Source organism: Rhinoderma darwinii, chromosome 2 (genome assembly GCF_050947455.1).
Source record: "Rhinoderma darwinii isolate aRhiDar2 chromosome 2, aRhiDar2.hap1, whole genome shotgun sequence".
Classification (NCBI taxonomy): Eukaryota; Metazoa; Chordata; class Amphibia; order Anura; family Rhinodermatidae; genus Rhinoderma; species Rhinoderma darwinii.
The window spans coordinates 353,662,518-353,684,166 of record NC_134688.1 but is presented as its reverse complement, the minus strand read 5'-3'; the positions used below and the strand labels follow the sequence as shown (position 1 = coordinate 353,684,166).

General features: G+C 42.8%; 1 protein-coding gene across 3 annotated transcripts in view; it reads right to left on the bottom strand.

Moving 5' to 3' along the window:
* The window catches only part of TMCC2 (transmembrane and coiled-coil domain family 2), a 66,300-nt gene extending 48,152 nt beyond the window's left edge, over positions 1-18,148 (bottom strand). For 2 of the 3 annotated variants that reach the window (XM_075853782.1, XM_075853784.1), the window contains exons 1-2: positions 17,454-18,148; positions 10,689-11,279 (exon numbers count right to left, since the gene is read on the bottom strand). In XM_075853782.1, the coding sequence (XP_075709897.1) occupies positions 10,689-11,279; positions 17,454-17,639 (777 nt within the window). In that variant the 5' untranslated portion in view covers positions 17,640-18,148. Of the gene's footprint in view, positions 1-10,688; positions 11,280-17,453 lie in introns of those variants that run through there. The other variant, XM_075853785.1, reaches the window with a different exon arrangement.
* Between the last annotated feature and the right edge of the window lie 3,501 nt (positions 18,149-21,649).

Below are 21,649 nucleotides of genomic sequence, written 5' to 3'. Positions count from 1 at the left end.
TATATAATGCCCTACTGTACCTCCATATGCCTCAGATTTCATGTAGGCATACAGCGTTCTACATTAAAATTCGATAGAATAAAATCTTGGTATGTTCGATTAGATGGCATAATATGGAGGCATTCACCTATAAAAACTTAAGTTCTAGGGGAAAATATCTCCTTAATATGGCGTAATACAGAGGAGGCATACAGCAGCACAAGGACGGCACTGCAGTACGGAGCCACAATGAGTCTGTGTGCCTCCATACAGGTATTGCCCCTTTATTGTGTCTGTCAGCAACTGTCACCAAAATGTAAAAGTTTGTGGGAGGAGTGGGATTCTGATTAAGTGATTATACAAACACATTAAAGGGATTACTGCCCTGAAAAGTATTAAATTAAGAATTTTGCTGTTTTTAGTTAAGACAGCTCTCACATTTCACATCTCATGCAATATAGTGTAATGTAAGTTTTCATTTACTTACTCAAGATAAAATAATCATTAGTGTTGCTGTATTTTCTAACTCTGTCCTATTTACAGTGTTCATAGAAAGAGGATCCCGTTGATCTTCCTAAAACCTACACCATACTCCCAATCCCCTTTTCCATCAAAACATCCCCTTAAGCGTGAACAGCTTTGGGTGTGCATCAGATTCCAGACTACGTCCCCCAAACTAAGCACTATTTTGACGTTTGGATTCCAAAATGAGTCAAAAGCAGGCAGTACGGGGCAGCTCTTCATGACCTCCAGAACATTCAAGTAGATGATAGGTATACGTTTTTTATGGGATTCCGATGTATGGAATAGTGTAATCTACTACGCTAATCCATACTTCAAAAAGTTACACTTTTTTTACACTCCAACGGGCTAATGGAGCCCTATGTACACATTTATCGTATACGCCGGGAGCTTTCCTGGCGAACACGCTAAATGTAGGGTAAAAACATAATGTGAAGGGGTCAAAGATTATCCGAAAAAATACATACAAGTACAACTATACGATTATAATTTATGGACTTTTGTCTTTGAATAGATTTAGAATGCTAAAATATGTGACCGGCTTTACATCAGAGCAAAAAATTCAGACATTACCACAACTTGGAATCCTTAGTACATGGTTATAGAGTCCGGTCATAAAACCAATACATTTAATTGTGGTCTTATTTTTAGTACACCATCTCAATGTCCAAAAACGTTCCACTGTCAATCATAGATATGTTGTGACGTACACTATGGTATCAGATGAGCGTGAAATCTAGACGTCGCCAATGGTACTCATTGATACAGAATGTTAAATAGTGTGAGCAGAAGAAAATTAGATCTTTAAAACAATTTTAAATTTGTCTGTAAAGAAATACGAGTAATGATAGCCAACTGGATATGTTCAAGGCCGCAGACCATTAGTTGGGCTAGGATAATGAGGTTACCAAACATGCTATTAAAAAGAGCATAAACTATAAGAAACAGTATGTAAATCTATACAGACACCACTACTACGACTACTTCCTGAGCATCATTACTTACTAGGGAAACATATTCCCCTATGACGGTTTACAAGGCACTGCAGGTGGTAAAATAAATCAACACTATTTATTTTGCTTTAATGCTGAACAAATAAATACCAATCATTCTGACAATAAGACCCAATCGAAAAAAGACAAGAGTAAAAGGGCATTCACCGCTGCGTAAAATCGAAATTCTTCTATTCCATCCGTCTGAATGATTGCCTAGAGAACATCCATCTCTTCCGCACTTAAAAGGGAACCGGTCAGTAGGTTTGGAAAAATGTAACCCTAGAATGTCGTTATGCAGCTGGGGTTTAGTGTTGCAAACCTGCCCAGGTTGAAACTGGCCGTTGAAGAAAGGTTACCGAGATCAGTCTGGGGGTGGCATGAGGTGCATGCACATAGCGCACAAAAAGCTGCGGACAGTACACTGGGCATGCGCAGTGCAGCGAGTGTCCTTGGCTTCATGTGCGCAATGCAAATGTACCCGATGCCGCCGAATACCTATCCCAGACTGCTCGCCAAAATTTTTACGTTATTCTACGACCTTGACTAAACGGATGGTTTCGACCTGGGCAGGTTTGAAACATTAAACCCCAGCGGCATATCGACATGCTAGTAATTTATTAACTCCAAACCTAGTGACAGGTTCCCTTTATGGATTAGTCCAGTCTGTCTTAGCACGTGGTATCGTTTTCTCGCACTATCAAAATTGTGAATTGAGATTAATTTCTCCTCCTCCTATAACTAATGCTAATCACCAAATAATACATAACTCTATTTCAAAATGATTATCAATATAATAGTCATAATGGTCTGCTAAACAGAAATGCGTATTTTAATTGTACATTTCGTTTTAATGATCATTACAATATTTCGTCAGCACATAAATGTTAGAGAACAACTCTGCACGCATGTTGCCATGTAGATGTCGCATAGCGCTTTGCGGCCCACAGGAATCAATGGCAGCAGCCACAATGCAGCTGTAGTGCGGAGGTTGTCCCAGTCGCACTACAGCATTGCATGCTATTACAGACAAGATTCCTGCCACCCATCTGGGCCTCAGGATACTGAAATCATTGTTTATCTCCAGCCTTAATCTATAGCTATTTATTTTAGGTCTTTTCGATGTCTGTCAAAAACTCACCAGAATATGGACCATGCTCAAGTTCCTCCTGGACCAATGCTGGGTCCACTACTGATCATTCGAGACAGAACCTGCACAATAAGGAGACTATGTTCTTTCTCCGTCACCTCCCTATGTACACCACAAGACTGTCTCCTCCTCGTAGACAGTGACCCAGCTCGGGAACCTTTAATCCCCCCTGTAGACTCATGGGAATTGACTGGCAGGTCACCAAGGCTGGATTATTGTAGAGAGAACAGTATCCTCTCTGCAGGAACATACAACATTTTAGTTGGAGTAATAACTTTTAACCAGCAGGTGGAGACTGCTGTCTATAGAATAGGTGAAAAGCAACTAAGCAGTGGTGAACAGAGCACGCGCTCCTCCATGCTTCCCATAGCACCTCCAAACTCAAGGGCCGGATTTGGCAGCTGCATAAGGAACAAATGGATTTTATACTCCTACACTCACTGTCCCAAATTGTATACTGCGGTATATATATTTGTCAGTACTTGCCACATAAATCACATTTATTAAAATAAAAAATATTTAACATATATTGAAGTTCAATTTGTCTGGGTCTTGATGTATCTATATTTAGATAGGGAGGGTATTTACAGCTCTCATGCTCTCGGTGATAAGATTTGTACATCAGAACCAGACTTCTAAATTACATACTAGGAACGATTTTCAATATAGAAATCAGCTGCTAATTTTATTGCTGATACAGTGAAGGAAATAAGTATTTGATCCCTTGCTGATTTTGTAAGTTTGCCCACTGTCAAAGACATGAACAGTCTAGAATTTTTAGGCTAGGTTAATTTTACCAGTGAGAGATAGATTATATTTAAAAAAAAAAACAGAAAATCACATTGTCAAAATTATATATATTTATTTGCATTGTGCACAGAGAAATAAGTATTTGATCCCTTTGGCAAACAAGACTTAGTACTTGGTGGCAAAACCCTTGTTGGCAAGCACAGCAGTCAGACGGTTTTTGTAGTTGATGATGAGGTTTGCACACATGTTAGATGGAATTTTGGCCCACTCCTCTTTGCAGATCATCTGTAAATCATTAAGATTTCGAGGCTGTCGCTTGGCAACTCGGATTTTCAGCTCCCTCCATAAGTTTTCGATGGGATTAAGGTCTGGAGACTGGCTAGGCCACTCCATGACCTTAATGTGCTTCTTTTTGAGCCACTCCTTTGTTGCCTTGGCTGTATGTTTCGGGTCATTGTCCTGCTGGAAGACCCAGCCACGAGCCACTTTTAATGTCCTGGTGGAGGGAAGGAGGTTGTCACTCAGGATTTGACGGTACATGGCTCCATCCATTCTCCCATTGATGCGGTGAAGTAGTCCTGTGCCCTTAGCAGAGAAACACCCCCAAAACATAATGTTTCCACCTCCATGATTGACAGTGGGGACGGTGTTCTTTGGGTCATAGGCAGCATTTCTCTTCCTCCAAACACGGCGAGTTGAGTTAATGTCAAAGAGCTCAATTTTAGTCTCATCTGACCACAGCACCTTCTCCCAATCACTCTCAGAATCATCCAGATGTTAATTTGCAAACTTCAGACGGGCCTTTACATGTGCCTTCTTGAGCAGGGGGACCTTGCGGGCACTGCAGGATTTTAATCCATTACGGCGTAATGTGTTACCAATGGTTTTCTTGGTGACTGTGGTCCCAGCTGCCTTGAGATCATTAACAACTTCCCCCCGTGTAGTTTTCGGCTGAGCTCTCACCTTCCTCAGGATCAAGGATACCCCACGAGGTGAGATTTTGCATGGAGCCCCAGATCGATGTCGATTGACAGTCATTTTGTATGTCTTCCATTTTCTTACTATTGCACCAACAGTTGTCTCCTTCTCACCCAGCGTCTTACTTATGGTTTTGTAGCCCATTCCAGCCTTGTGCAGGTCTATGATCTTGTCCCTGACATCCTTAGAAAGCTCTTTGGTCTTGCCCATGTTGTAGAGGTTAGAGTCAGACTGATTAATTGAGTCTGTGGACAGGAGTCTTTTATACAGGTGACCATTTAAGACAGCTGTCTTTAATGCAGGAACCGAGTTGATTTGGAGCGTGTAACTGGTCTGGTCAGATTATTAATAATTATTGTTCCTTCTATGCCAACCTTATGTACATGTAAAGCTGACCAAAAAAGTGGTTAGGACCAACCAGGCAGCCATTGTGAGAACATAATACACGTAACAATATTTCTGCTATAATGGGAATTTTTCCATGATTGCAAGAATTGTTAAATGTTGTTTCCGAGATTCTAATGAATTTAAAAAATAACCCATAAGGGTGCTGGCAAACTAAAAAACTTTAAATTATACTTAACTTATGAATCGTACCCTTTTCTGATCACCTGCCCGTTTCTTGATATGGACACCATGCGACAACGGCAGCCAAATAAGGTAAATAAAAAATCATCGCAACATGCATATTGTCTCCTGGGGTCATGTAAAGTAACATCACTATAGATATGACATCACTACTTTTCAATATATACAGAAAACAGGCTGGAAGTTATAAAGGTGGGTTTACTTAAATGTTTTTTTTATTTTCAAATTGCTAGTAGAAAAACTTCTATAATTTGCATTGCTTTCTGTCTGTCCTATAAACACTAATGCCAACAAAAAGCATGTCTAATAAATGTCCTGACTGTTAAAAAGGTATTCCAGCGGAAAACATTTATCACTTATCCACTGGATTAGCGATTAATGTTAGATTGATGGGGCTCTGACTGTTGGGACATCAACAGATTGCTAGAACAGGGATTCCAGTCATCGTCCCCAACTCACATAACCGTGGCGAGGAGAAGATTGTATGGAGCAACTGTCAAGCATGTGTGCTGCCGCCCCATACAACAATATGGGAGTTACCGAAACGCTTGAGTGCCCTTGTGCAGGTAGAAAGGGAACAGGAGTCTGGGTCCCCCAATCTAGCAATCAGATGCGGTCCCTGCGGTTGGACTCCCACCAATCCAACATTTATCGCCTATCCAGTGTACAGGTAATAAAGGTTTTGAATTGTTATACCTATAAAACTATATGGGGCACATATTGTTATGATGACAGACCCCTTTAAGTTAGAGCATCTAGAAGTTGCTCTAACTAAACGCTATCAGCAGGTGCTACTGCACTTGCTAAACCGTGCGTTCGCTGCATGTTAATGAAGTGTAAAGGGCCAGCACGCACCTACATGATCACAAAAGCTTAATCTTTATGATGAAGGACCAGGGATGAAGTTTATGGCTAGTAGTATACATTCTCAATGAATTATGAATAAAATGGTGAAAAGCAAAAGACAAAAGGATGTGCTGATAGTCTATTCACCAAATCTAAGCATCACTCTGGCACAAAGCAATATACGTAATATACTTGTGACATAATTGCGGACGGAAAATCCGCAGCTGAATACAGTAGCAGCAAAGTGGGTGAGATTTAACAAATCTCATCTGCACGCTGCGTAAATATTCCGAGCAGAAATTGAACTGCGGTGCGTATTTTTCGTACTGTAGACATGTCAATTCCTGCTGCGGAAAGTGGAATGTATTGCTGCGTTTTTCAGAGGAGATGTCTCCATCTCCTAAGGGCTCATGCACACGACCGGAGCCGTGTGCACGGCCGTGATTTTGGGGTCGGCCAGCTGCGGACTGTCAGGCGCGAGCCGCCCACAAATTGCGGGACATGCACATGGCCGCGGCCATTATTTTTAATGAGCCCGGGCCGCAGAACACGGCCGTAATAAGACAGGTCCGTTCTTTCTGCGGTGCGGGCTCCCGGGCCATGCACGGACCGTAAAAACTACGGTCGTGTGCATGGCCCCATAGAGATGAATGGGGCCGCAATTCTCCCATGGATTTTCGGGGGAATTGCGGCCGCAAAAACACGTTCGTGTGCATGGGGCCTAACGTGAAAAAACGCAGAAAATACGCACCATTTTCTGCAGTCAAAAATGCAGGAAATGGTGCGTTTTTGCCACAGCGGAAAGTCTGCTATTTTCAATGAAATTGCTGCAGAAATTTTCTGCAGTAATTCCGCTGCGTGTGGACGAGCCCTTACTGTACCCTAAATGCCTACGTGTTACTTGTAAACAAGTAACGCTTTAGCGGCAGCTCGACAAGTTCAGCACAACTGAATTATTCATTGTAAATTAGTCTGGTAGCAGTAGAAATACAGTTCTTCACCTGTGTATGTAATCTCATATCCGATGTAGAACACAGGCAGACACCATACATTACAAGCTTACAGCATCTCCCCTCAATTACATTACACTCCTAGAACTATGCAGTTACTTACAAAAATAGAATATACATCTGTATAACAAAAATATAGAGATGTATACGGTTACATACCCATAGACTTATATAGTGTAGTCGCATGCCATAGGTGTGAAAGGTTTACTTCTTGAAAAGTATAGGTTACTATGTTTTTATAAAGCACAAAAGCATGTATACGATAAGAAATACAGTTTTTCATAATGGAAGTCAATGGCCGATAGCTCCAAACATGGGTTTAAGTTAGAAGACTTAGAGAAAAAAGAAGTCAGTACGCCACAAATAATGAAAAATTAGCAAATTTTATTAAGGACATACAGTACAAAATACAAACATGTAAAATTCAAAGAAGGATCCGAATAGAAGGAATGCAGTGTAAGGGCTTCAAGCAAAAATACAGATAAGGGTAGGTTGCCTACCACGACACAAAATTCTCTGGCACAAGTACGCTAACAGATATGGATCACAGGTGGTATGGTCTAGATGGTATAATACATAGCTATAGGTTAATAGTGGTAACAAAGAATACCTAGGGAGGAAAATCACTCTGAAACCATATGTGTCAAAAGTAATTGTAGTGTAAAGAGTTAATTACCACAGTTAGTTTATGCATGTAAGTATGGACCGCAACCAAAGGTGTCGTAATAGGACTAAAAGTTGCCAGGAAAAAGCCGTCAAGTATGCATAGCCTATGTAGATCAAAAAGAATCTACGCAGGACATGATTAGTAAATGAAGGGAGGCTTACCCATGAAAGTGACCGTTGTAAATCGCCCCACACTGCAGCCTGAAAAGGTTTTCAGGCTGCAGTGTGGGGCGATTTACAACGGTCACTTTCATGGGTAAGCCTCCCTTCATTTACTTCTCATGTCCTGCGTAGATTCTTTTTGATCTACATAGGCTATGCATACTTGACGGCTTTTTCCTGGCAACTTTTAGTCCTATTACGACACCTTTGGTTGTGGTCCATACTTACATGCATAAACTAACTGTGGTAATTAACTCTTTACACTACAATTACTTTTGACACATATGGTTTCAGAGTGATTTTCCTCCCTAGGAACTCTTTGTTACCACTATTAACCTATAGCTATGTATTATACCATCTAGACCAGGGGTCTCAAGCACGCGGCCCGCGGGCCGCATGCGGCCCCTGGGGCTGTCATCTGCGGCCCGCGGGACACAGAGCCGCTAGTCTGCTCCGAGACTCTGGAATTCCCTGACATCGCTGTCCACATATGAACAGCGATGTCTGTGGCTTCCCCAGAGCCGGAGTCCCGAGCAGAGCGCTGGTGTCGGCTCTGCTCCGGGACTCTGTGGAATTCCCTGACATTGCTGCCCATATATGGACAGCAGTGTCAGGGTCTTACCCAGAGCGGAGCAGAGCGCTGGTGTCGGCTCTGCTACTGGACTCTGTGGAATTCTCTGACATCGCTGTCCACATATGAACAGCGATGTCTGGGGCTTCCCCAGAGCCGGAGTCCCGAGCAGAGCGCTGGTGTCGGCTCTGCTCCGGGACTCTGTGGAATTCCCTGACATTGCTGCCCATATATGGACAGCAGTGTCAGGGTCTTCCCCAGAGCGGAGTCCCGGGCAGAGCGCTATTATCGGCTCTGCTCCGGGACTCTGGGGAAGCCTCTGACATCGCTGTCCATACATTGACAATGATGTCAGGGGCTTCCCCAGAGCAGGAGTCCCAGTGATGTCAGGAGCACAGCTGGAGTCCCAGGAAGAGCCTACTAGCGCTCTGCCTGGGACTCCAGCTCTGGGCAAGCCCCTGACATCACTGGGGCAGCCTCTACAGAGGGGACTGGGGCAGCCTCTACAGAGGGCACTGGGGCAGCCTCTACAGAGGGCACTGGGGCAGCCTCTACAGAGGGCACTGGGGCAGCCTCTACAGAGGGCACTGGGGCAGCCTCTACAGAGGGCACTGGGGCAGCCTCTACAGAGGGCACTGGGGCAGCCTCTACAGAGGGCACTGTGGCAGCCTCTACAGAGGGCACTGTGGCAGCCTCTACAGAGGGCACTGTGGCAGCCTCTACAGAGGGCACTGTGGCGTTATCTACAAGTGGGTGTGTGACAGTATCTGAAGAGGACACTGGCATTATCTAGGGGTGTGTTGCATTATCTACAAAGGGCACTGTGGCCTTATCTACAGAGGGCACTGTGGCCTTATCTAGGGGTGTGTTGCATTATCCACAGAGGGCACTGCGACAGCATCCACAGAGGGCACTGCGGCAGCATCCACGGAGGGCACTGCGGCAGCATCCACATAGGGCACTGCGGCAGCATCCACAGAGGGCACTGCGGCACTATCTAAAAAGGGGCTGCCCAATCTTGACATGTGTGCTAACTGAGCCGCCGGACTGCATTTAGCGACACTTAAACTGGAAAGCTGGATTGTTGAAATAAGCACGTGGAGAAATATCTCAAATGTTAAACCTAGCGCTATTATTATAGTAATGTAGTATTATTATTCTAGTAATATAGTGTTATAGTAGTTCAAATAACTAATTGATTAACAATAATTTAGTATTGTATCAAATTTGAAAGTAATGCGGCCCGTCAACTTCCCATTTTTTCTATATGCGGCCCACTTACCCGGCCGAGTTTGAGACCCCTGATCTAGACCATACCACCTGTGATCCATATCTGTTAGCGTACTTGTGCCAGAGAATTTTGTGTCGTGGTAGGCAACCTACCCTTATCTGTATTTTTGCTTGAAGCCCTTACACTGCGTTCCTTCTTTTATTCGGATCCTTCTTTGAATTTTACATGTTTGTATTTTGTACTGTATGTCCTTAATAAAATTTGCTAATTTTTCATTATTTGTGGCGTACTGACTTCTTTTTTCTCTAAGTCTTCTATCATGTAATGAAGTCTGCTATAGTATTTATATACAATGAGGCACCTGGACATTTGTCAATGGCGCCTAACTCCTTACTGAACCTGGTGAGTCTTTGTACTTAAATGGGTTTAAGTTAGTACATATAAGCTTGAATACATCTGAGAAAAGGAAAACGGAACTTCTCCAAAAAACACAGATCCACTTAAAAGCCAACTCTATGCAACTGTATACCTGTAAATCGGCTGATGTGTCACAAAAGTATACAGTTCGTATACAGTTGCACCCTTTTTTAGAAGTGTACGTTTATGAAAAATTAAAAAAATATAGACAAAGGGCACAAACATAGAGTGAATAGAATCTTAAACTGACAATTTTTTTTATTCAGCTTCCAGAGATCCTGACTGGCATATAAACCTGAATATAACTCTGGGTCTGTGGAAAGGTGGGTGACAACCCTATGGAGACGGGAATTGCTCCAAGCATCTGTTAGATCAATATAACAGACTGAACAACTTAATAGAGGTGGGATGTTTCTGGGCTTCATTTATTAAAACCATCTCAGAGAAAAGAAAAAAAGTGTCCTTGTTGCCTACAGTAACCACGGATCAAGTTTTTTATTTTTCTAGTGCAGTTTAGCAAATTAAAGGCAATGGGGGAGATTTATCAAAACTAGTGCAAATGAAAAGTGGAGTAGTTGCCTATAGCAACCCATTAGATTCCAGCACTCATCTTTCAGAGGACTTTTTTTTTAAATCAAAGCAATCTGATTGGTCGCTTTAGGCAACTACTTTACTTTTCCATTGCATTAATTTTGACAGATTCCCCCCCCCCCATCATGTTATTGGTTGCTACAGGCAACACAGACACTTATTCTCTAAATAGTTTTGATGTCACTATTACATAACTGGACACAGGATGCTTATTATTGGCTGATGCCCGTCATACCTTTTCTGTAGCTCTATCTTGCTCTTCATGTGAAAAGCCTCCAGCTCCAGCAACATCCCCTCCAGCTAACATTGCAGCATCAGTGGTAGATGATGATCTCGGTCGACCTTGGTGATGGTGGAACACCGCAGCCAGTCCACCATCCGTTGGTGGGGGACGTCGAGGAAGATGAGGGCTTCCTCCGCGCAATTGCTGATGATGATGATGATGATGAGCAGTTTCCCCAGGGCCACTTTTGCTCCGACGGCCACCCCCATGCTGGCCAGTGCCTCTCTTCACAGAAGGACGGGAACGGATTTGTTGTAGTACACGGTTAAAGGCAGTTGGACGTGCTGGTAAATCATGCAAGGAAACAGCATAAGACACTCGATGCATTTCTGGAGATCGCTCCTTTTCATCCGCAGAGTCGTGGTCTGAAGAGGACAGGGGAGCAGCTAAGGATGCTTGTGGTGTTTGGGGTCCAGGTGTTGAGCAAGCCACAGTAGGTTCTGAAGATGCCTGGTGGTCACGCTCTCTAGAACGCCGACGGCTATGGAAGAGGTGCTTCAGTCCGTGTCCAAACATGGATCCTTCAGAAAGCTGTTGGATTTTCTGTAGGGAAATATGGTGCGTTAGGTTTGATGAAAGATAACATATTAGGAAATTAACCAAAATTAATAGGCTTTTTCGCATGACAAAATGTTGAATACAAACTATTTGAGCAATAATATAGTCGTATTTTTACTAAATGCCCATATGAACGATTTATATAAACTGTCCACTACATCCAGTACAAAGGAAGTACGTGAGAAGTGCAGTTTCCAATTTCAATCTGTAAAGTCTGCAATACATAACCAGTGTACATGCTTTTCACCCTTCCCTTTTGTACTATCCCCTCTAGAACAATGTGCTCTACAATTTGGGCTAGCTTTGGTATATACCCTGTCCCTATTGAATTGTCCTATTTCCTGCAATATAGTGCCCTACCAGAGAGCTAACCGCTTAATCTCCATACGCACTGGAGCTTGTCAGACCTGAAATCCTGCATTCTGAGAGTTTACAGCTGGCCGGAGTCAGCAAGAGAATGTCATATTACATCCATGAAAAATTTACAGTCTCCACCTCAGCTATCAGGTTCCCAGACTGGTGTCTAAGCTCGGGGCTAATCTACAATGCCGACAAGAGAGGACAGCAAAGAGATGTAAGGCAAGGCGTGACAGTCTGGGAAACAGAGCGTTAGTGGAAAAAGATGAATATAAGCAAGAAAGACGGGAAGATGTAGCACTTTAGGCTGAGGAAGTAGGTGTGAAGAAGTGTGTGAAAAAAAATGAGAAAGTGATAGTGAGAGAAGAGATTAAATATATGACAAAGGAACGTAGGATTGTGTGACAGCGAGAAAAAACACAGACAAGCACACATACATAATTAATACATCACGATGGCTTGGTCAAGAAAGCAGCCGTTCAACAAGATCCTTGCTCCCCAGCACTCAGGTTTTAAAGGTCACCATAAATTTCTCTAATTCCCATCAAATAATAATATATATATATATATATATATATATATATATATATATATATATATATTATTATGTGTGCACACAGTAACGTAATAATTTCTCCTTAGATCAGTCTCATCCCGCTTTGCTATTAACGGAGCGTGTTCCATGAAAAGTGGCTGCAGGATCAGCAGCTACTGTATTCTGATAGTTTAATGGTCTATGCACTTGGCAAAGTTGCATGAGTAGGCCTTGTACCCTGTGGGGCAACATATTTTTCAAGAGAAGCAATGCTTTTAGGGAAGAATACCTCCACAACATGGAATTTGTTGGAACATGCCACAATATTTTCATATGAAATCTGTGAGAAAAGAACGGTGTGCCTCCATATAAAAAAAGAACACCCATAGGAGTCTAAGTGGGCCTTATAACAGATCCATACATCCGTAATTCAGGCCCAAAGGGAGCAAATTTCTAAGCATTTGTATTTTTGCATAGTAGATTGGGTCTCAGACTCAAGAGTGTCAGCAGACATTTTCTCCTCCATAAACAATCCCACAAGTCCCTAAAAAGAGACTTCAGCTATAGTGTTTTTCCATGTCTGTACTGACTGGGCATGCACTAGAGAAGAAGCTTCGCAGAATTGTTCTTGCTTCTACAGCCTATCTAGTTTAAAGCGTAACTAAACTTTCTGAAAACTTCTGATGTCATAGTGACATGTCAGAAGTTTTGATCAGTGGGGGGGGTCTAAGAACTGAGAACCCCACTGATCGCTAAAACAAAGCTGCAGAAGCGCTCGGAGAGCTGAGCCGCTTGGTTTCTGATCGGCTTTTCTTAGAAAGCCGAGGTAACGGTGTACGGGCTCAATAAATAGTCTATGGGACCGTACACCAACTGCTCGGCTTTCCGAATAAAATCCGATCAGAAACAAAGTTTAGTTACCCTTTAAAATTACAGCACCCATGATATATATGTGACAGGCACTAAAATACACTGGTGGATATTAATTCAAGAAAAAAGTAAAAAAAGGAATATTACGCCACTGAAGATAATTAACAAGGAAAATTTAAAGTGGCGCAGTACTACACCAAAGTTGGCATACGTTGCATGGGAGTGAATGAGGATTTAGAAATTTGCATTCACCACATTCTTTTTTGGAGATCACAGAGTACGCTCAATTTTGGATTTTTGAGCTCATTGGAGAAAACCACAAGTGCTTATGGTGCTAAAGTCATGTGCTATTTGTGAGGATGGAAATTTCACTTTTAGTCACTGGTTTCAAAGACCTAAAAAATGTCACCATAGAATTTGTACCAAGCATGCTTCATATTTCTCCCTGACAAATAGTAGAGAATTGCTCTGGGGGCTTTGCTATTTACTACGTGCCTACAGACATCAAGATGGGTACTTTTTCTATATACGTTTATGGGCTACTCCAACACAAAATCTAACGGAAAATAAAAACACTACAATTTTTTATTGTTTGGGGTTTCCACACTTTAGGTTATTCTGATGTTATTTGGTTATTCTTGGTAAAAACCAAAATCCACATCCATATGTTTATAGAAATGTTTTGACACAAATCTAATTTCAATTTAATACAAATCAGGCCTGAAAAAAAGACCTAGAAGACCTGCACCTATAGGTAGCAGAGGTCGGGAGACGCTCTTCTATGCAGCAAGCAAATTGATTTTCCGTCACTGACAAAGCAATTGATGTCAGTTTCAGATTGTGTTCACACAGTGGTACGTTTTTTGAAGAAGAACTTCAGTCAACAATGGCTGTCACAGTGGGGTGTGTGTATTCTCTGCAGAATTTTGTGCTCCTTTTATTTGGTGTTACAGTATGGTTTCTATTTAGCGGCATATGGCTATTATTTCCTTGACACACTTTTTCCCACACAATGACATTTTTTCATACAGATGGTGTCTGCTACTTGGTGCAGACCTCATGTGACAACTCATTTTACTCAGATTTAATAAGTCCTGTTGGAAATCCTGCCCCGATCCACAATAGAAGATAAGAAATGCATACATCTCCATGCTACAGTATGAAAACACTATCCTCGGGGGTTTTCACGATCGTTAAAAAAGTTGTTAAGAGTAAGAAAAATTTCAGAATTTATAAAAAGATAAAATAAAAGTACACCTGTCCACAGGTTTTGTGTGGTATTGCAGCTCAGCCTTATTTACTTCAATGGAGCTAAGCTGCGATGTCACACACAATCTGTAGACAGGTATAGCGCTGATTTTTGAATCCTGGACAACTCCTTAAGGCTCTGTGAACATCATCACTTTTTTTGCAGGATCCCTCGGGATGGAAAAGTGTAGTCTACTACGCTATTCCATCCTCCAAAAATGTATACCAACGTATATCAGTCTGATGGAGGAGAAAGGGACTCTTTTGGCCTCCATCGGGCAAATGGAGCCCTATAGAAACGTTTAGCGTGTACATCGGGGCTTTCCCGACATACACGATAAACGTAGGGCTAGAATATAATGTGCACAGAGCACTTGCAGAAAAAAATTGTCTGGTGCATTCATTTTTCTGTAATTACCAAGGTTAAATTAACAAATATTGCAGAATCCAGAATCCACAAACCTCAGAGAACACACCGTATGAGAACATGGCACTAAATGAGGTAGAACGAACTGTGTACGGTACTGTCATTGTAGTCTAGTCTTTAGAATTTAAAGAACACAATAGAAATGTCTTAAAAATGTGTGGTTAAAGGGGTTGTCTCATCTTGACCACCCTGTATGAGCCAGAGAATAGTGCCGCTAACAAGTGTGGCAGAATCGGATCTATTCATGTATTACATGAACGGCCATTAAGTTGACTGGCCGCATGTAATATGGAAACAGGGGAAATGAGCAACCGGTCGCATTCTCTCCCGGCAAATTCAGCTGTTTGGCAGGGAACTGGGATGCGCCATACGGCAGTACACAACGTGCCTACAGGACCATGTTTATAGCTCTGTCTTGTGAATGAGGCCTGAGCCTGAGGCGGTGTATCCTGCTTCTATTGATATACATTTAATCTGTTTTACCTTTTTAATCTTCGAAAGTTCAGAATCACTACTGTCACTTTACATTTTAGTCTTATAAGTTTTTAAAGGTACCACTGATTTTTATTGAAGCATTTGTTTTTGGACTTGTTCTCTAATAAAGTGTGAGATGAACATGTCAACAACCTTCTCAGGTAAGATATCTATCTACCTACCAGTGTCAAGGATTATCAGAGTTAATGGAATCACTAGTCTAAAACTGACTAAAGATATGAAATAAATGTGCACCAAAAAAAGACAATTTTGACTGCTTTACCCAATTTTCAGATATTACTTGCCATGTTCTTTCGGGCAAATTACAAATAACTAACAACCAGTATGTCATGTTGAATATTTAGGGCTGACAGTTGGCGTAACCTGAATTTATGGTATTAACGGCCAATATTTTTATATTTTTTTATTTTTAACGCAAGTGTTTTTTCACAGCATTCTTATAAATGTTTGTGATTTCTTCAAAAAGTTCAGTTGAACAACCGATTGGTTATATTTCAATATTGTCTTACATTGGGACAATGAGGCCAAATGGACTTTTAGGAGACTTATCAACCAGAAAGGCGCAATATTGCACATAAAACTCTACAACATATTTCTCATATGTAATTGGAAGGATCAGACGCCATCTGTGCCGACAGCACTGCCACAGCACAAAGGAAGCTCTGAGAAACGGAATGATCACAGATGTTGGCGAGATATCTTGGCGTGTATGGTCAGCTTTAATGAAGGACATGTAGTCCATTTTTTATCCACATCATTTTTACAAGACAAATCTTGTAAAATTACAGAGAACATAGTTACATAGATAAGGTTGGAAAAAAAATGTTCATCAAGTACAGCCTATAATCCTACAGTGCTGATCCAGATGAAGATATTAGGTCTTACTGAAATGATCACATGACATGTGCCACATTCATTACCTTAGGGTCAGTTCACACTGAGTCTTTCGGCACTGATTTTGACGCGGAAACCGCGTCGGAATCAGCGCCCAAAAATGGCTGAAATCGTCTCCCATTGATTTCAATGTGAGGCAGAGCTGTGTATTTCCCGGGCGGCTTTTGGCCGCTCATGGGGAAAAAAACGGCATGTCCTTTCTTCCCGAAGTGTCAGCATCTGACCTCCTATTGAATCAATGGGAGGCAGAACAAACCTGCGGTGCTAGTTTCTGAGCGTTTTTCTCTGTGTATTTTGCCCGCGGGCCTTGCATTAGATTTAATGACCCTGGGCGGAAAAACGCCGTGAAAAATACGTGCAGGCAATTTAAAATCTGCCTCGAAATTCCTGAAGGAATTCTGAGGCAGAATTTTTCTGCCTGCAAAAAACTCTGTGTGAACAGGGTCTTATAAATCATTTCTGATGCACCAATTTCACATATTTTGTCTCCTTACATGAAAAAAAAAATGACTTACAGAAGAAGAAGAAAAAAAAAAAAAAGAGAATGAATGATATTCAATAACTTGATTTCCATAATATGCATCTTGCTAACAGCCCACTCCACAGCTCTCACACCAAACACAGCCAGGAAAACTTTATTCTCTTTCCAGCGTCTCTATGGAAACAGCTATAGAGCCAAATAAGTTCAACACTCTCCACCTTGCGATGCTCTGCAGAGGAATCATGTGCTGACAACTGTCTAGGATATGGTTGAAATAATTCTATGAAGAGGTTAATCTGCATGTCCGTCTGTCATTATATATTGATACTGTATGCGAAGAACAAAAATTGATCGCCTATAATGTACACAGAGGACTTGATCAATTGCGCTAAAGTGAAAACCAGGCGATTCCTTTTTGCTTGCAACATGGATTTTATCAATTTGTTTTGGACCAAAGTATACAGTATTTCAATATGTATATCTTGTGCAGGATAAAGAAGTTTTGGTAGTCCCGACAGACAAATATTGATGAATGTCTCTGTTGGTATGGAACTATTAGTGCTTTATGATCTATGTAACTATGGAGATTTACATACTCCATACCAAGTGCACATTGTGTAATACTTTTATCACATAGACATTGTGTTATCTATCACACCACCTGTCTATGTACTTGGATTGGTCACTATTTAGTACATTTTAAGAATCTACAATGTCTGTACCTTTCTACATGAACAGTGGGCATGCACACATACATGCTGTATACATGTTGTTGTCTCTGTACCTATATAGGGGTACCTGGAGATACAAATTAATACTATACAATAATAAAAGTTCATTCAATGGTATTACCTTGAGGTCTGGAGGCTTATTTCTTGTGATGACAGGGGGTGCCTGGCTAACAGATGCCCCTGCAGAGCCCAAATCCCCAGGTCCTGGGCTGTCTGAACCCCGTACTTCCATGACAGTAGGTGGCAAAAGAGCATCTTGTGCAGCCACCTCCTCAGGGTGCAGCTCGTCTGACTGGCAGCGCTTCATGTATCCAGAGAGGGTAGAGGGGTAGGTGAGGGGGCGCAATAGAGCAGGGCACCATCAAATAAGGGAGGGCAGCAATGAACAGGTAAGAATACAACAAAGGAAGGGGAGAAGGTCAAGCACTGGGGGATGAAATAGAGTCATCCACAATTATACAACACACAACTTCACATGGCACACACACATCACGTTACAGTCACCCACAGGGCCCTTGTGTGCAGGCTATACCACAGTGTCCCGGCCGCCAGCATTAACACACGTCCGTTATGTGCAATGCAATGTGCTCCACTGCATCCACACATCACACAGATGCTTCACAAAGCTGCAGCCACATACACAGAAGACACACACTGCGGTTTAGGCCGGAAAAGGGCTCGCAGGCGGAATAGAACCTGACGTCTAGTCCATCATCCCCCAGGCCCTTATAGCTTCTGGTCCCGGGGGCCCCGGCTCTTACGTCCGCACTTCTCCCTGCAGAGCCTGGGGTGACCAGCGCTCAACCTAGCCTGAACTAGTGAGCGACACTGTTTCGTCCAATGGCAAGAGAACAATTGATGTTGGTTATCCAATCAGGATTTGGGGAGGGGACTAAGCCTGTTTCAAGGTGGGTTGAGATGCGGGAGCTGTCACAAGAAGGTGGTGCTGTAGGGGCTTTAGTGAGAAGGGTTCTGTGCAGAGTGCGAGGGGTCATGAATAGGATTCAGGGCGTGACTAAAATTTTTGGGGCCCCTAAACAGAAATGGGCACCGCCTTGTACACCATGAACAGAACTTTAGTCATGCAAACGGAGCCATAACTCCTTATACTTGAGTAGCAACCAAAGAATGAATAGTGTCACATTCGAGATCTTTTTCAAAAGGGGAAACCACTTAGTGGAGCTAGAGCAGAAAATAATTATCCTATTTTTCCCCCGTAAAAAGAAACATAGTGGAGGGGCTACTCCCATGATGGCATGAGACCCAAACAATCACCATCCATTGCTCCTAAAAGGGAAAAGAGGAAAAGGACAACATCAAGCTGGATGTAAATATAAATATGGACAAAAATTATGGAGAAACATGATTTACTAGTCCTTCTCAATGAATTTTAAGTATCAAAAAGTTAATTTATTTCAGTCATTCAATTCAAAAAGTGAAACTCATATTCTATAGATTCATTACACACAGAGTGATCTACTCCCGGCATTTTTTTCTTTTAATGTTGATGATTATGGTGAACAGTGAATGAAAACCCAAAATTTAGTGTCTCAGAAAATGTGAATAATAAATAAGCCCAATTTCAAAAATGATTTTTAATACCGGTGTTGGCCTACTGAAAAGTATGTACAGTATATGCAGTCAATACTTGGTTGGGGTTCTGACTCTGCATGAATTACCGCATCAATGCGGCATGGCATGGGGGCGATCAGCCTGTGGCACTGCTGAGGTGTTGTCAATGCGGCGTGGCATGGAGGCGATCAGCCTGTGGCACTGCTGAGGTGGTATGGAAGCCCATGTTGCTTTGATAGCGGCCCTCAGCTCATCTGCATTGTTGGGTCTGGTGTCTCATCTTCCTCTTGACAATTCCCCATAGATTCTCCAGGCGCGTAGCTAGGGGGGCAGGCGGGGCATGTGCCCCGGGCGCAACTTAGAGGAGGGCACCCCCTCCTACACTATAATTGTACCTGCGTTTATAGGACACAGGTACAATTAGAACCAATGAATGGTCGGGTACGTTCCGTGCCCGGCCATCAATGGTGGATTATCATATTATCATGGTACAATGTAGTTTTGCCGCGAATCGCGGCAAAAAACGCGACAAAACTGCATTGTGTATGTCCTTCAAAAGGACCTTTAGACATAAGGTCACATGACCTTATCTCTGAAGTTCTTACTATTGTTTAGAGACCTGCTGGTCACATGACCGCAGGACTTCAATAAGCAGCAGCAGCGACTCCACAGAGAAGACTGACTATGTAAGTATAAGGGGATTGATTTGTTTAATGGGTCTGATTTTAGGGGGACTGTATTTAGGGGGTCTGGTGTGGGGTCTATATTTAGGCGGCCTGGTTTGGGGACTGTATTTAGGAGGATTGGTGTCTATTAGTTTAAGGGGTCTGTATATAGGGGCTCTGGTCTGGGGTCTGTATCAGTTTAAGGGGTTTAGGGTCTGTATATTTAGGGGTTTGTGTTAGTTTAAGTGGTCTGGGGTCGGTACCCCCTAGTCTGTTTTAGTTTGAGGTCTGGGGTCGGTATTTAGGGGTTCTGTATTCGTTTAGGGGTCTTTATTTAGGGGTCTGTATTTGAGGGGTCTGATCTGGGGTCTGTATTAGTTTATAGGGTCTATTTAGTGGGCCTGTTCTAGGGTCTGTATTATGTTAGGGGTCTGTATTTAGGGGTCTGGTCTGGGGTCTCTATTAGAATAGGGTGTCTGGTCTGGGGTCTGTATTTAGGGGGTCTGTATTAGTTTGAGGTCTGGTGTCTGTATTTAGGGGGTCTGTATTTGGCGGTGTGGTCTGGGGTCTGTATTAGTTTATGGGGTCTGTATTTAGGGGTCTGTCTTAGTTTTGGGGTCTGTATTAGTTTAGGGGGTCTGGTCTGAGGTCTGTATTAAGGGAGTCAGGTCTGGGGTCATTATTAGTGTAGGGGGTCAGGTCTGGGGTCTGTATTTAGGGGTCCGGTATGAGGTCTGTATTTATTCAGGGTGCTTGTTCTGGGGTCTTTATTTGTTTAGGGGGGGTCTGGTCTGGGGACTGCATTAGTTTAGAAGGTCTGGGGTCTGTATTTATTCTATGTTCTAGTCTGTGGTCCAAATTTATTAGTCTGATTAAAAGGGGTTGTCCGGTCACATCGATAGGTCATCAGTATAAAAAACGGTCGGTGCCCAGACAACCCCTTTAATGTATGATCCTGTGCCTTGGTGTCTAAATTGATGTGTTTTTATAGGGGCTGGAAATGGCTGCAGAAGCGATGGGCAAAGATGTCTCATCAGGAGAAGTCGCCATAACGGTCTGCGTCAGATGGAGAAGAAAAGAAAACAGCTCCCGTCAGAGAAGACGTCACTGGATCTATAGGGGATCTCCTCTCCTGACATGTCTGTTGCAGGTAATCCTTGTATTCTACATATCTCTGTGTACCCTAAGCTAATAGACAAATGCGTGTTACCATTCCCATTGTCAGGAGGATGTGTCCCTACACAGTGTGATACTGTCAGCGATGGTTGGAGACTGTCAGTATGTAGGGACACAGCCCTTTGACAAGGGTAATGGTAACAACCATTTGTCAATGCTCACACAAAAAGGTGGTGTTCACTTTAGAAACGGCAGAGCGGCGGTGGAGAAAGGGGGCCCAAGTTTGTGGAACAGCCCAGGGCCTATGGTCTACTTAATCCGCCACTGCCGGCCATTCAGCGCCTTTCTACGAGTGAAGCGGCGCGATAATTTGCGCCGCTTGCGTCGTTGAAAGGCGCTGATTGACAGGGAAGCGTTCAACCCCAGGAGACCTGCGCAGAAGAGAGCAGGTCTCCATTGCAGCCGGGCGGCGTGGGAACGGGATTAAGGTGAGTTTGAATAGTTTGTTATTTTATCATAATAAAAAAGTGTGTGGCATTATCTACGGGGGTGGATTTATCTACAGGGGGGCTTTATCTAAGGGTGGGGGCTTTATCTACCAGGGGGGGCTTTTTCTATAGTCGGGCTCTATCTACAGGGGGGGCTATATACTGGGGTGGGCTATATGTGGAGCACTATATACAGGGGTGGGCTATATCTACAGGGGGGCTATATACAGGGGTGGGTTATCTGTGGAGCACTATATACAGGGGTGGGCTATATCTACAGGGGGGCTATATACAGGGGTGGGCTATCTGTGGAGCACTATATACAGGGGTGGGCTATATCTACAGGGGGGCTATATACAGGGTTGGGCTATATGTGGAGCACTATATACAGGGGGCTATATCTACAGGGGGCTATATACAGGGGTGGGCTATCTGTAGAGCACTATAGGGGGGGCTATTGGTAGAGAAAACAAACA